The sequence below is a fragment of the Thunnus albacares genome, chromosome 12 (genome assembly GCF_914725855.1).
Source record: "Thunnus albacares chromosome 12, fThuAlb1.1, whole genome shotgun sequence".
Lineage (NCBI taxonomy): Eukaryota > Metazoa > Chordata > Actinopteri > Scombriformes > Scombridae > Thunnus > Thunnus albacares.
In genome coordinates this window covers 11380873-11395208 of record NC_058117.1, presented here as the reverse complement: position 1 = coordinate 11395208, position 14336 = coordinate 11380873, and the positions used below count along the sequence as shown (strand labels likewise).

General features: G+C 39.5%; 1 protein-coding gene across 1 annotated transcript in view; it reads right to left on the bottom strand.

Annotated features, from left to right (window-relative positions):
- The window catches only part of pde4ca (phosphodiesterase 4C, cAMP-specific a), a 40027-nt gene extending 30323 nt beyond the window's left edge, over positions 1-9704 (bottom strand). The window contains exon 1 of the mRNA XM_044367000.1: positions 8522-9704. Coding sequence (XP_044222935.1) covers positions 8522-8595 — 74 coding nt within the window. The 5' untranslated portion in view covers positions 8596-9704. The remainder of the gene's footprint in view (positions 1-8521) is intronic.
- Between the last annotated feature and the right edge of the window lie 4632 nt (positions 9705-14336).

Below are 14336 nucleotides of genomic sequence, written 5' to 3'. Positions count from 1 at the left end.
GTGATACATTAAAAGTGAAAAGGTGAAAGTGAAAACACACCGTATGAGAATATGAACAAGTACCTCCGCTAAGCAGCCAATATGCTAGAACGAAATAACAGCATGATTTTACATTTTTCCTTATCATACTAATGGTACTAGGACTAACTAGCTCCACTTTGCAATACAAGAACAACACTGTTTCCTTACTTCCATGTCTTATAGGCTACATGGATCAACAAATGTAAGGATGCTAACTTTTTGCCTGGGACATGAAGATTTAGCCTCAGCTTTTAGTACAATATCAAGTATGTAGCCATCAAGTGCATATTTAAGAACTCTTTAACAAGAATAATTCTAAAACTAATTTTAAAACTAGTCAGCTGGAAACATTAAAAAGTTAGCTAGTTAGCCACAGCTGAGAAAATCTCCTAGTTACTTGTCATTTCAGCAAAATAGTTACCAGTTAGAAATAGGAAACCCTGCTATTGTCCGCCTGTCTAAAATCCAGAACCCATTGTTTCAAAAGGTACTTTGAGTTTGTAAACCTGCCACCGTTATCAAGTGCTTTATGTGCGAGAACAGAAAGCTTGACAGACAACAGTAACTAAGGGGGACGGAGCTTAGCGAACTTTGCTATCACACACGAAAAACATCTCCATAAATGGATATGCACTTCAAACTACAGTCTGCAGTATGACATGGTTCAATTAAATTGGCAAATCAATCAATAGCATCACCTCATCACCGTGGAATTCACAAATGTTAGGCAGAGAGACAACAATAGGTGAGAATGGAAAAGACAAAGCAAAAAAAAAAAAAAAAAATACAGCAGAGGGTCAATAGGTAGTATTTTAATATGAGCCAGGACCCCTTCTAGCCGCCAGGCAGTTTAAAATGCATCACAGGACCACTGCTCCATTACCTACATATGAAAGTCTTATTACTGCACATGTGATAAAGTTGGCTTATATTTTTTCATATGGCTCTGTTTTATTTTTTAATTTTATATTTACCTTGGTTGCAACATACAGTACATATCATTTAACTATGTTTGCTCTCCCAGAGTATTTAATATAATCCTTTAATATAATACAAAGGTTCTGTGTCTGCGGTAGTCAAGAAAAACTGCCCATTTAAGGAAATCTGAAGAGGTGCACACGAAAAAGGGCCAATCATAACCACAAACTGAACAGACCTACAATATTACTGTATATTATGGCTTTCTGGAGCCTGAACCAGGAACAGCAACAGTTTATAAATCCAATCACACGACTACAATGAACTGAACTGGTAGCAATTTAGGTTTTGCAGGATCGACTGTGCAGATTCACAATCAGGTCCTTGATGGTTTGATAAAGAAACTCTCCAAGTCGAACTTGATATACTGAATAATTTGTTTAGTTTCCTGGCCCTGTACTCACATCTATCATTTGTGAAGACATACTGTACAAACATTAACATGTGATCTGACTTTGGACTTGTAAAACTGAAGAATTTATTAGCGGACGAACAGTGTCCTGATGCAAACCCGATGAAGGGATGTTGTGAATTAAACTTCTCACACATTTTTATGACAGGAAAATTGTTTTCATGTGGAACTAAAAGAAAAAAAAAAGTGCATAAATAACACGGTTTAAGAGCATTATCCCTTGTTATCTAGAGTGGACATGCTCACTCACTTACTGACATTCACATACACATACACTCATTGGCTGGCAGTATACCAGAGGATTTCACAGTGTTCCATGTATCTGCGTCACCGTGGTGGAAGAGAGTGGATGTTTGAAGAAAGACAGACGTGAAATGTTTGGTTCTGCTCAGTATCTTCACGTCTCGTCTTAACAGTCATGCTCTTAAACACTGGACGTTGCGGGCCGAGACGATGTGGCGAGGTAATCTCTGAAACTCATAAAACGGTGAGGCATCATAAATTCTGGCTAACCCCTCGGTTGCGGTTTTAATAGTCCATTATTTGCAAAGGGGCCTCATGACATCATGTGTTGGCTACACAGAGGCATGGTGAGCATTCCTGGATAATGAGCTGTTTTGAAGTTGGTGAGGAGCGCTGTGTGTCAGAGCTGTTGCATGTCAGTGGACATACTGTCTGTTTGAGGTTTGTTTGTAAAGCTAACTGACACTGATTAACTTCCACCGTCATATTGTCCACCAAAAGCCAATTGTGTTATACGAAGCTATCAGAAAATGTACAATAAAATAAAATCATTGTAATAGCATAATCAGGAGGGACTTACATTCTCAGAGAAAATAAATGCCTTGAATTTCATTTTATATGATTATATCGTGTTTTTGACATGCAACTCATGGTCAGTCACTTTGTGTTGCTACTTATGTGGAAACTGCAATATGGTCCATGTTCTGTCATTTTTCCAAAACATAATTTTGCATATTTAATGTACCATTAACGTAATTAAGATTCTTTTTTTTTTTTAGTGATATTTTCTTTTAATTTATTGTCCTCTTAAACTTCTCCTGGAGTTTTTTTTTCTTCATATTTTTAAACACAGAAATGATTTTTTCCTACAACTGTTTGACATTTGGTATCTTCTTGCTCCAAAATTTCATTGAAGCTATAAAATGAGACACTGGAAGGCAGATTTACAAATCCTCAATTTGCTGTCTGGGCCGCAAAAGTTTGTGTAACAAAAACAATTTAGTGGATTTTTTTTTTTTTTACTAAGAGTGATGATTTAAATGGGCACAGAAACAATCAAGTTAATATGAATACAATTGAGAGATATGCTGAGACATTATGCTGTATGTTCTGTTCATGTCTTGAGAGGGTAGAAGAAAGAGTAAACTGGCATTGACATATTTATGAAACCTGTAGACTTTCAGAAACACAATCATGCACTCTTCATTAACGGTGTATGAGAAGAAAAAGCAATTAAATAATGCATTAAATTCAAAACTGATTCATCAAAATTTCTCATAACTGGATTATGAGGTATGAGTTGGAAGTATAAGGTTCTGACAATTTCTTCTAACATATCAAAAAGTGATGAGCGATTTAGAAAAACCCTCTCATTTCTTGGACCTGTAACATAGTCTCATAGTAAATATGAACTATTTAATTTGTCTAAAAACAGTATTATAAAACAGTAAATCAACCCCTGAATAATTCAAACCCAAAATAATACGTAACAGCATCAAGTGAAAATATTCTAAATGTACTGAGCATCCTTTTATACACATTTTCCTAAATTCAGCGTGATACATTTGCTCTTTAAAAACGCACGGACCTCTACTAGAATTAAAATAACTCTCTGTTGGCCCCGCAATGTGAGTTTGTGTCAGGGGACCTGTGTTGGGTACGGCAGACTTCCAGAGGTCAAAAAAGCAGCTGCAGAAGAATATGGTACATAAACACGCACACATGCATATTCACATGAGTGGGGCATATTTCCACAATGGTTATCTACGTACGTAACAGGATCTCCATGAACATTGATTCCCACGACTGCTCAAAGGAAGCAGTCACTCAAATGAACGCCTACTTTAAAAAAAAAACAAAAAACAAAAAAAAACCAAATGTACTTCTAACTAAAACAGTGACTTTTCATATGCAGCAGTGATCATAAGAGCACCAAACTGAGTACAAACCCAGAACTAAATGACACAGCAGTATATCTAGATTAGAAATATTAGATTCACTAATTAGTTGTTCTGATGATTTCACATTAAAGGTGATTACCACAGTGGCAGGAGAAAAGCAAACCAACCGAAACAAATTTCTGCATGGTACAAATGTCATCTCAAATACGTAACAAAGCAGCCGCACCAGGTGTCAGCATGTGGCTGTTGCTAGCGGCCTATATTTAACTGAGTCTCTGTGATGTCAAACGTCATGTTACAGCATGTACTGTAGTAAAGGCTATCAGTGTGTCGCCTCATGATTCATTAGGCTGCCATCTGCTAGCATGACGGCGGGGTTTGGGGCTCGTCTGATTTGGGGATTGGGTGGATGACAGACCTGTACGCACACATGCGAACGCACACACTCACACTCATAGACACACGCGCGCACACACACACACACACTGGCCCAGAAAGGCCAGGGCATGGGATACGTGTGCACATGGGAGTTCACTAATGCATGCACTTGTACAGGGACATGGAAACTCACTCAGAGTCATACATAAGGTAGACAAATGCAGATTCAGGTGCACATAGGTCTGTGTGCACCCCCAGGTGGCAGGTGGCCACTCTTATAGAGGGGAAGTGTTTTTAAGAAAAACAAGCGACATGAAATGCTCGATCATGGCAGTCACGTCTCAGTTTCATCTCTAGAAAAAATGCAGCAGACTCGGCTTATACACTCTGGCCGGCTGTTGAGCCTACTGTAAATGTGTGTGCATATTTTTGTATGTGTTGGTATAGCTGTAAGTATAGTTGTAAACAAATCTCTAGTTTTCAGAAATTGAGGGACAAAAATAAATGAATTCTCCATTTTGGCCTCCTCCTGAATTACACAATATATTCTATGTATGAATGAGTACACCATAAATATAATTGAAAAATACATTTTTTAAAATCTAATTATTATTGGCAGAGCATGAGTTGGTCACACAAAATATCACCTGATAATTTGAAAGGATGATTTGACTATTTGTAAAGTCAAGGTATCATGTCTGAAATTAGGAATCATTTGTATCGTAACTATTAATTTGTATCTGAACTTATCGGCAGTTTGGTTACGTAATTTCCACTGTACTAAATATTTGAACTATGTGGAGAAATACTTACTATTGCTGTATACTGTTGCCTCAAGTGGCCAATGTACAAACTACTCAAGTTAAATGTGTGGACCAGGAGAGCAGAGGAGCTCAGCATTGAGTGTCAAGTTAAGTCAAGTGGGAGATTTAAAATGCAAACAACATATGACACCCTCCATCCTTCGATCTGCAATCTGGATTAAAAGGAAAAACTGCACCAAACAATCTTTTAACAGAGAAAAAAGAAAGAAGAAACCACATGAAGAGCAACAGACAGGAGGATCAAGCATGAACAGACGTGACTCAATAGACGCTAAATGTATACAGTAGAGTAGACTGAACAGTAGAATTACAATACAAAAAAACAGAATGATAATATTAAGTGAATTAAGTATGAACATATGTTACTGAGTAAATATTAAGTGTAATATGTTAAAGCTTTTCAGAGTGTAGAAGAGTCAGTCTGACGCTACTGCACCTTTAAAAGTAAAAAGGGATAAAAAAAAATAATCAGTTGATTCTACCACATAAATCAATATAACTGGTCAATTTGACATCTTGAGTAAACTTCTTTCAAACACAACAGCCTAAAAATGGAAATATAATTCAACAATCCAAACAAGCCAGTTACTTTTCTATCCAGCTATTACAGCAGCAGTGTGCAGCAGGTCATTGCTCTTTAACTGTCTCTAAGCATAACTTAGTCAGTTTCCCCCTCTAGTGGTTGCAATGAACAGTCATATTGATGCTGCTAAACTATAGTAACACTGATGACTGAAACTAAAGAGATTTGTTGTTTTTCATCAAAACTGAATTGAAAATGACGTTTTAAAATTAATTTAGTTTTAGTTTTTTTTTAAGCCAAACTACATTACATATTTTTGATCAGATGTGACACTGTATTTTGCATTTTTTTTAACCAAATGATTACTTTTGGAAGAGAGAGTTCAATGTCCCAACTTCTACTAAGACTAATGACTAAAATAGCAGCTCATCCACTCAGACACATAGCTACTCATTTCAAAGCATTTCAAAGCTTAGATTCCTTTGCAATTAATAATATCTAATCTTTTTATTGTTGCTATAGTCTGATAAAGGGAAGACGGCCTTTATGTCCCGTCAGACTGTGAGTGGGAAATAAAGTAGAGCTGCTCGTTTTGAACTTGGGGAGTGTTAGAGCTGTCCCGGGCTGCTGCTGCTGCTGCCGGCCTCAGGAATCAATGAGGCTCTGGAGGCGATTGGGGAAATCAGTCATGCTGAAAATATGGAGTACAGCAGTGACGCACACAGCAGCCAGCCCGCCACAGCCACACAGGCCCTATTGACTAATCTGGGTGTGTATGTTTGGGGGGGGGGACTGGCAGCTATATTGGGACCTCTGACATTGACACTGTTGCCCTTTGGTTGGATAGCCTCACTTGACACTTTTTTTTTTGTTGGTTTTCCTCATTATTGTTTTAGTCACAAACTGTCTTCTCTGTTTGTCTACTTCAGAAACATCTTTTTATTCTCTCTTCACCCTCTAACCCCCCCTTGCTCCACCTCCCCCCTCCAGTCATTATCTGTGCGCTAAAAGCAGCACTATCTCTACGCGCGTCCTCTCTATCACGTCTTCTCCACCCTCTCGTCTGTGCCTTTACACTCTTTGTCTGAACTATCTCTTTTTTCCAGTCAGTCAGCCGTTTGCGTCTGTCTCTTTTGCTCTCACCTCGCTCAGTCTCTTCCCATCATTCTCTACTTCAGATAAAGCGCCATCTTCTCAAACTGTAACACACAATATGTAAAGTGTGGATCCGGCACCAACTATCTTCTCATGATACCGACTTAAGAGCTCTCATCTCCAGCCATGTTCAAATTAATGCAGTGTGTTCAAGCGTCCCACGCTACCAGAGAAGCCATAAAAAGCCTTGCTGAGAAAGTTACGGGGAGTGTGTATATGTGTGTGTGTGTGGTAGTCAGAGGGTAGGATGAATAGTGCCCTGGTACTGTTAGTACAACTGAGGATAAGAGCTGTCTCTATTGTGATGGACAAATCTGGATTACAAGAGACTGTTTTGTCTCAGGGTGTCTGTGTGTGTGTGTGTGTTGCACAAGGGCAGAGAAAATTACTTATTTACAAAAGAATTTAAGTATAACCTCTACTAATTTAAGAATTACTTCCGCCGAAACACAAGCACATTAATGGTATCATGTCCATCATCACACAATAAATAAATCTCTGTCTTTAGTGGCACTAAAAATGAAAAACATGATTTGAGCTTTTGATCTGAAGCTCCCAACAGTGACTCCACTTGAGTACTGTGTGTGTGTGTGTGTGTGTGCGCGCGTGTGTGTGTGTGTGTGTGTGTGTGTGTGTGTGTGTTTTTTCCAGCCAGGAAGCTCAATGTTCAAATCAGGTAATAAGAGAATAGAGGCTTGTTCTGTTCCCTTCTGCACTTTTGTATTTCTGGCTGTGGTCTAAAATCTCCTGCTTTGATCTCCTCATATGATCCAAACAGGCTCACGGCTGGAGGAGTTCGGATGACACTCGCGAGGCACATGCCTTATGCCCAGAGTTCAGAAAAGTTTGCCGCACCGCACAGTGCATTTAAAAAAAAAAATCCCACAATAGCTCTCCCATGTTGTTGGGTTTTTTTTTTCAGTGCAAGGTTTTCCTGGAGGAGGACGGTGATTCTTTATGAATCTGTGAAGAGTTTAGAGCTTATTTTAATGATACATCCTTTCACAATGTGAAAGTCACTCTGGCCTCCAGATTCCTGTGTATATATTCGCTGGCTGTGTATATGTGTACTCTTGTATTTCATGTATTCTTACACAACATTGAGTCCTGCAGGGATCTTATGACAGCTGTAGTAGATTTCATGCTTTGAATCCAGCCTGGTGATTACACTGTTGTATCTAGTTACAACTACAATTAAGTCAATCAGTCTCATCAGTGTGTACACAAGGGACCGGCACTGATGAGTGCAACAGTTACCATGATTTACCTCTTGGAAGAGAGTTAATTCAACACATTATCTTATTCATGTCTGTTTTGTTTCCTTGAGGACAAGATAGAAAACACAGATGAAATCTGCTCCCTTTGTTGCTCTAACAGATAATTTTCCACAGTGCGGTGATATTTCTTCAGTCCTCTTATGAAACCCAAAAAGACCAGAGCCACATGACAGTCATACCGTGCCTGTCACGGACGCCTCGACTTGGCTCTGGTCCATGGACCCCAAGGAGGGACATCAGTGGACAGAGCCATCGATCCACCATGTCACCCCCCGAGGCCCTCACTGCCATCCACAGCACCCGGCGTACCAACAGCAACACCCACCGGCTTCACCACAGTACAGATGTTTATTTGGCATTAAAGAAGTTTATCTAGTGTTGAAATGGGAGACAGGTGGAATCTCACCGCTAAGTATTTCTTATCACTGGAGCAAACCAAACCAGCACTTTTGCAGAGATATTCGCTGCCATGTCAAATTGTTTTAAATCAAAATTACTTTTTTAAATATTGTGATATAACTGGTAGAACCAGACCTGCGCTAGAAACGTCGCAACTACACAACAGAGTCAGAGTGAACCACAAAAAACACCAAATGAAAAAAAAAAAACAATACTTAACACAGTGACAGAGTAGCAGTGTCTGATAATTACCCATCAGCACATTATGTAAGACGAAAAACTTGCCAGGCACATAAAACATGTGAAATCAGGTTTTTAAATGCAACCTGAACATCTGCAAACACCTGTACTGTGTCGCTTTCACTGCCACACACAATCACAAAACTCTGAACACACAACCGGATACGTACCCAATGCACGAGTGCCTGCGTGTGGAGAAGTTGCCATGCATCTTCCTTGAAAAGCGAGAGTCTTTGTTCATCATTTTAAAGGCAGGTTAAAAAAAAAAGAGTTTGGTTGAGTTCAGAGGAGCATCAAAACAGCAGCTTTGGAAGGCGAGGGAGAAACAAAGTGAACTTCTGTGGCGTGACCAAAACACCCCATGCTGTTGTGAAACGGAAAGGAAACTGTTCAAATTCCTTTTAACGTTCTCTGTGGTCACAAGTTATGGCACTGGGAGACAGGTCCCTTTGACAGGATGGTGGAGGAAAAACAGGTCCAAGAACGACAAATGTAAAACAGCGAAACACAAGACTCATCAACTGCACCTGATAGGAGCAGTTAGACAGTAAGTCAGGCCTGCTAAGTCCCCCTCTTTATTTATCACATAAAACTTATTTGCTAGAAGCTCTCTGCTTCCAGCTCGGTGTAGTATTAACGAATCAAAGTGCATCAAAGTGGGAATTCAAATTGTGGCTGTGGTCCCGGCGTTAAGGATATGTCCATTTGTTTTTGTGGAAAAGAAGTAATCAAAAAAGTAGTGTGTGTGTGTGTGTGTGTACGTGTGTGTGTGTGCGTGTGCGTGTGTATGAGCGTGTGTGTGTGGACAGCCTAAAAAGGCAAAGAGTCTTGGCTGTTAGAGACCTATCACAGAGTGAGTTAGCGAATCATCTCACTGACAGTGGAAGTATGGGGCTGAATCAAATCAAGTGAAATTGAGGATGGTATCAGCTGTCAGTGTTCGTCTGGGACTAATTCCTCACTCGTTCTCCTTTCAGCTCACCACAGATGTGCCAAGATAAACGCTTCTCTCCTGGTTTTTTCTCTCCCCTCGCACTCCTAAATAGGAAACAGCAAGCTTGAATTTTTCCAAATATACTGCAAGATGACAAAAAGGAATTCCTCAACAATGGGCCCCAGGTATTTTCTGTCTTTAAAATTCTGGTCCAACAACCGTGACACAGAGCTGTCCATCTGAACAAAGGGTTGCCTCTGTGATACTACACCAACAGACTGCGCAGAGTTAATCTTAGTGGGAAAAAAGTGAGCTGGAAAGAGTGTTATAATCCCATCAGATGCTCCCTGGAGAGGGCCGTCCCAAGTAGTCCCTGTCAGCGGGCCATAACAGACTTCTGCTCTCTTCTTCTCTTCTCTCCTGAGAGTGGTGGGACCAAACTCAGGCTTAAAACAACAAACAACACTATCTCCCCTGAGAGTGAGAGAAAGAGAGAGATACTGTGGAGGGAGAGAGAAGGGGTGGGGTGCTGGGTTCGTTGAGAGAGACACAGCCAGAGAGCAAATTGAGAGAGAGAGAGAGAGAGAGAGAGAGAGAGAGAGAGAGAGAGAGAGAGAGAGAGAGAGAGAGAGAGAGAGAGAGAGAGAGAGAGAGAGCAACAGGACAGAGAGAGCAGAGAGAATGACAGTCACTGCATGAGAAAGTGGACCAGTGTGAGCAGCACTGGGGTTACAGCATAATAGTGGAAGTGAGGTGAAAGAGGAAAAACATACCACAATGTGCTATATTAAAATATTAGAAAAGGCTGAAACATGTACAAGGTTTTCAAGTTTTGTTTTTTTTTCCAATGAGAGCTTCAATACAGATTGTCTTTTCGTGTAACCAGCCTGCCTCTAAGCCAGTAGTAACAATAGTGTACTGGTCAATCAATACTTCAATATTGTGTGTATATGTGTATGTCTATGTGTGTGAGTGTGTGGGTTGGGTTGGGTGGGTTGGGGCGGGGGGCTTTTTTAAAGTTGGTTCAATTTTCCTTTTTAATATTGACTTCTCTTCTCATGCCTTGATATAATCCATATGATTCGCACAATATCCTCTTCAGTGTTAAACAAATATTTGCTGTAATCAAATACGTGACTATGAAAATACTGCAGAGAGTACATGATTAGTAAAGGATGGAAACATCTCATTTTTTTATCACATGAGGGACGCAGGAGGACAGGAAGTATCTGTTACAACATATCAGAGATAATCAGATCCCCGATAACTAGCAAGTTAAACTTGCTCCGATATTAAACATAACTTTAACAATTTTAGGCCAAAATACACAGATTACACTGTACCTTCTGCATGACCTTCAATAACCAGAGAGTAATTTAAAGGACCAGTGTGTGGAATTTAGTGGCATCTAGCAGTGAGGTTGTGGATTGCAACCAAATGAATACCCCTCCTCCTCCCCTTCCAAGCATGTAGGAGATAAAACCGCAAGCCGCAAAGCTCGCAAAAAACGCAAAAGACCCTCTCTAGAGAAAGTGCTTAGTTTGTCTGTTCTGGGCTACTGTAGAAACATGGCAGTGCAACATGGCGGGCTCCTTGGAAGAGGACCTGCTCCCTATGTAGATATAAAGGGCTCATTCTAACGAAAACACAACAATTCTTATTTTCATGGGATTATACACTAATTAAAACATACTTATGAATATTATATTCCATTTCTGTCAAATCTGTTCTGCTAGATGCCTCTAAATCTTACACACCGGTCCTTTAACTTTTTAAACTATTATTCAACCACCAGCAGCATGTTATTCAGTCCAACCCATTGCATTTAAGAGAAAAGGTTGATGTTAACTTAGTAATATTTCTCTAAAGCATCAAGCCAAAAGACCTCCAGGACCTTTAAAAAGGACCTTTTCATTAAATATTGGGGTTTATATCCAGTAAAACATCAACCAAGGAATAATACTCTTTTCTCTACTCTGACCCATCACTAAACACAACCTGATGCTCCATGTCCACATTGCACAACATAGTAGCCTCTAGTGGAAAACACAGGAAATGCAACAGTAATTTTCATCCAGAAAATCTGTGAATATCCTGGAAATACTATTTTTTTGTTGTGCTAACATAAACAGAACCGGAGTGAAGGTGGGAGTGCTGATCTAAGTTTTGTTTTCTTCAGGCTCATTATAATGTTGTTTCCCCAAGCTACTACTAAACTGACTAATCTTGAAAGAAATAAAACATAATATGAATTAGTGTTATCACCTTTAACCTTCAAAAGCTGGATGAAGAAATGACAGTGACTGATACTCCAGCACCAAATGCTATAGATCATAGTATATTTATTGAGCAATATCTAATCCCTACGCACAAATATCACTATTGCTGTAGAAAATTTCACTTTAAATTTATTCCTTTTTCTATTGTATTACAAACATGTAGCTTGTTGCAACACATTTACACTGTCATATATGGTGATATGTATTGATAAATATAGTGATTGTAGGACAACACACTTTATTATATAATAAACAGTTGTGTGTGCAGTATATGCAGTTCTTATATGTAGTCTGCGTATAATATTATACTGTATAAGCTATGATAGTAGAAGTTCAGTTGCTAGATTTAACATTACTGAATTCACCTTGGGAGACATTAATACTTCTGACTGAAAAAAAGAGCCAAAAAGATTACGAAACCCTTTGAAATAAAGCAATACATAATGGAAGCAGAACTTACTGTCACCCCGGGAATAGCTTGCAAAAACAATTTTCATGTAACATTTTTCACAATTGAAATCCATTTGACGTGGTGTCTCAAGAGTGGAAAAAGAGTCTTAATCAACTTAGACACCAAGTGAAAATAACTTTGCGTGTATGTTCTATATTTGAGCTCCCTGCGACATTTATTTCCCCCAGTTTGTTTAATTTCTCCTCCTTGCGAGCCATCCTGCAGTAACTCTTCTCCATCCATTTATTTCAGCTGTGACATTATGGGACACTACACATACCCTGCAGAGGGACACTTCCAGTGGCCTGACCTCGGAGCTGTGTAATGTAAAAGCTCTGACATGTTGAATATCAGGCTGAAATCTCCTTATCCTGACTGGACTCTTGCCCTCTAATATTTAGATTTTCAACAGACACATTAAAATTAATGAAACAGTTTGGCTGCAGAGTTACAGTAAACCTTTGAAAAGAGACGCGTCTACCGGCCCCACTAGAAGTTTACAGAGGTGAATGATCTTGTAAACACTTTTCTAGTAGGCACCGGTTTTTTCAGGAATGTTTAATATTTGTTTCTTGCCAATAAAAGTAAGGCAGGGTTTTACAGCACTAGCTAGAGTTTCTTAAAGGCTTTTAACTTTGTATCACTGAGGTGAATGTGATCTGACATCACTGCAACAATGTACAGACACAGCCCAGAAACACTTGGTGCCTACATGCGAGTGTATACATGTTGAGGAGTGAAGGGTAAACACTGACAAAGAGATAGGAGGCATGTGCGTAAAAGTTGGTTTTACAGTACTTAAAATTTTCCACAACAGGCGTCCTTAGCACATGAGGAGGAAATACACTGTTTCCTCGAAGCGAAAGAGAACAGATATCTGTCTGTTTGTGTATCCATCCACACATATGTATGTGTAAGGCCTTGTTTATTCTTCCTTTATCAAGAAATTAAGGTCAAGTATGGTTTAATCACACAACTCTTGCCTTGACATCGTTGACCAAGCAAATGTTTAATTTGCGCCCAAATCGTGGGCCAGGCCTGATGCAATATTGGCTCATAAAACTAAGGTAGGTACCATAGCAGAGCCCGCTGACAGCAAGACAGCTGTGCTCTCTGCAAACAAGAGTTATGGACACAATAACAGATGAAAAATGAAGAATAAATGAAATATGTAAGCAAGGAATACGCGGTTACATGTTAGAGGTGTGTTTCATTGTCGTACGGCAATTAAAAAACGGTTATTTTGTAGCTGACAGATTGCTTGACAAAGAAGTGGAACAACAAACTGCTGATCCAGTGACAGCAGAGATACGTGTTTGCTGAGATGATGCCACTCTGTTGGAAAACAAAAGGTGGACAAAGCTTTGAACACTCACACCTGTAGGAAATTAAACACTAAAACTGACAGCGTGTTTTTAAATCCAAATCCTTAATACAAACCTAATAATACAAACAAACAAAAAAAGCAGTCATAAATTAATAAATGTTGCAACCAGCAGCAAAATACCAACAGGGTACAATCCTGCATCTGCTGTGTACAGTAATATTCTTAGTAAATATCAGCTGATCCATATATAGAAGATGAAACAGCACCTCTGAAATCCTCACATTATGAGAAATTACTTTAGCAGAACTTCCCTCAAACAATGGCTGATTTGATTCTGGCAGAGGACAGCGTGTTTAACTGAAACGCAGCAATACATCTTGTGGTCGGGATGAATCTCATAACATGAGCTTAAGGGCAACCATTTTTGTAGTGTGAAAGGCTGCTGCCTGCACAAAAATAAACCAAAAACACATCAACAAGTGCAGCTGAGTGGAGTGACCCTCAGCCATAAGACAAGAACGATCTCCTCCTTCAGCAACATGCAGATTCCACTGAGATATTAAGCAGCACTATATAAGAAAACAGTACAAGACGGAGAGAAAAGAAAAACTACAGTCAGTTGTGAGTTTTGGCTGCTGAGATAGTTTCACATGCTGCTAACACTTCTGACAAAAGATGACAGCATGATGTGAGAATGATTGATAATATGCTTGAATGATGGGATTTGAATGTAATTTAGTGTAACTGTGGTGGTTTTGCAGCTCATTCACTACCACTGACAGCAGCAACAGAAATATTCACATGTCCAGTGCGGGTGAAAATGTTTTGCATTGTTAAATTTGACAAATAGCACCATTGCCTTCTGGAGTAAAGCTACATGCGGTTCATTAAGTGAAAACAAAAAGCACCATCGTCTTTGCCATCTTCAGAGTTGTGGACTCTACCTGGGTGTGTGGGCCAAGGTGAAGCGGCGCCTCTGCAGGTTGATGCTGCG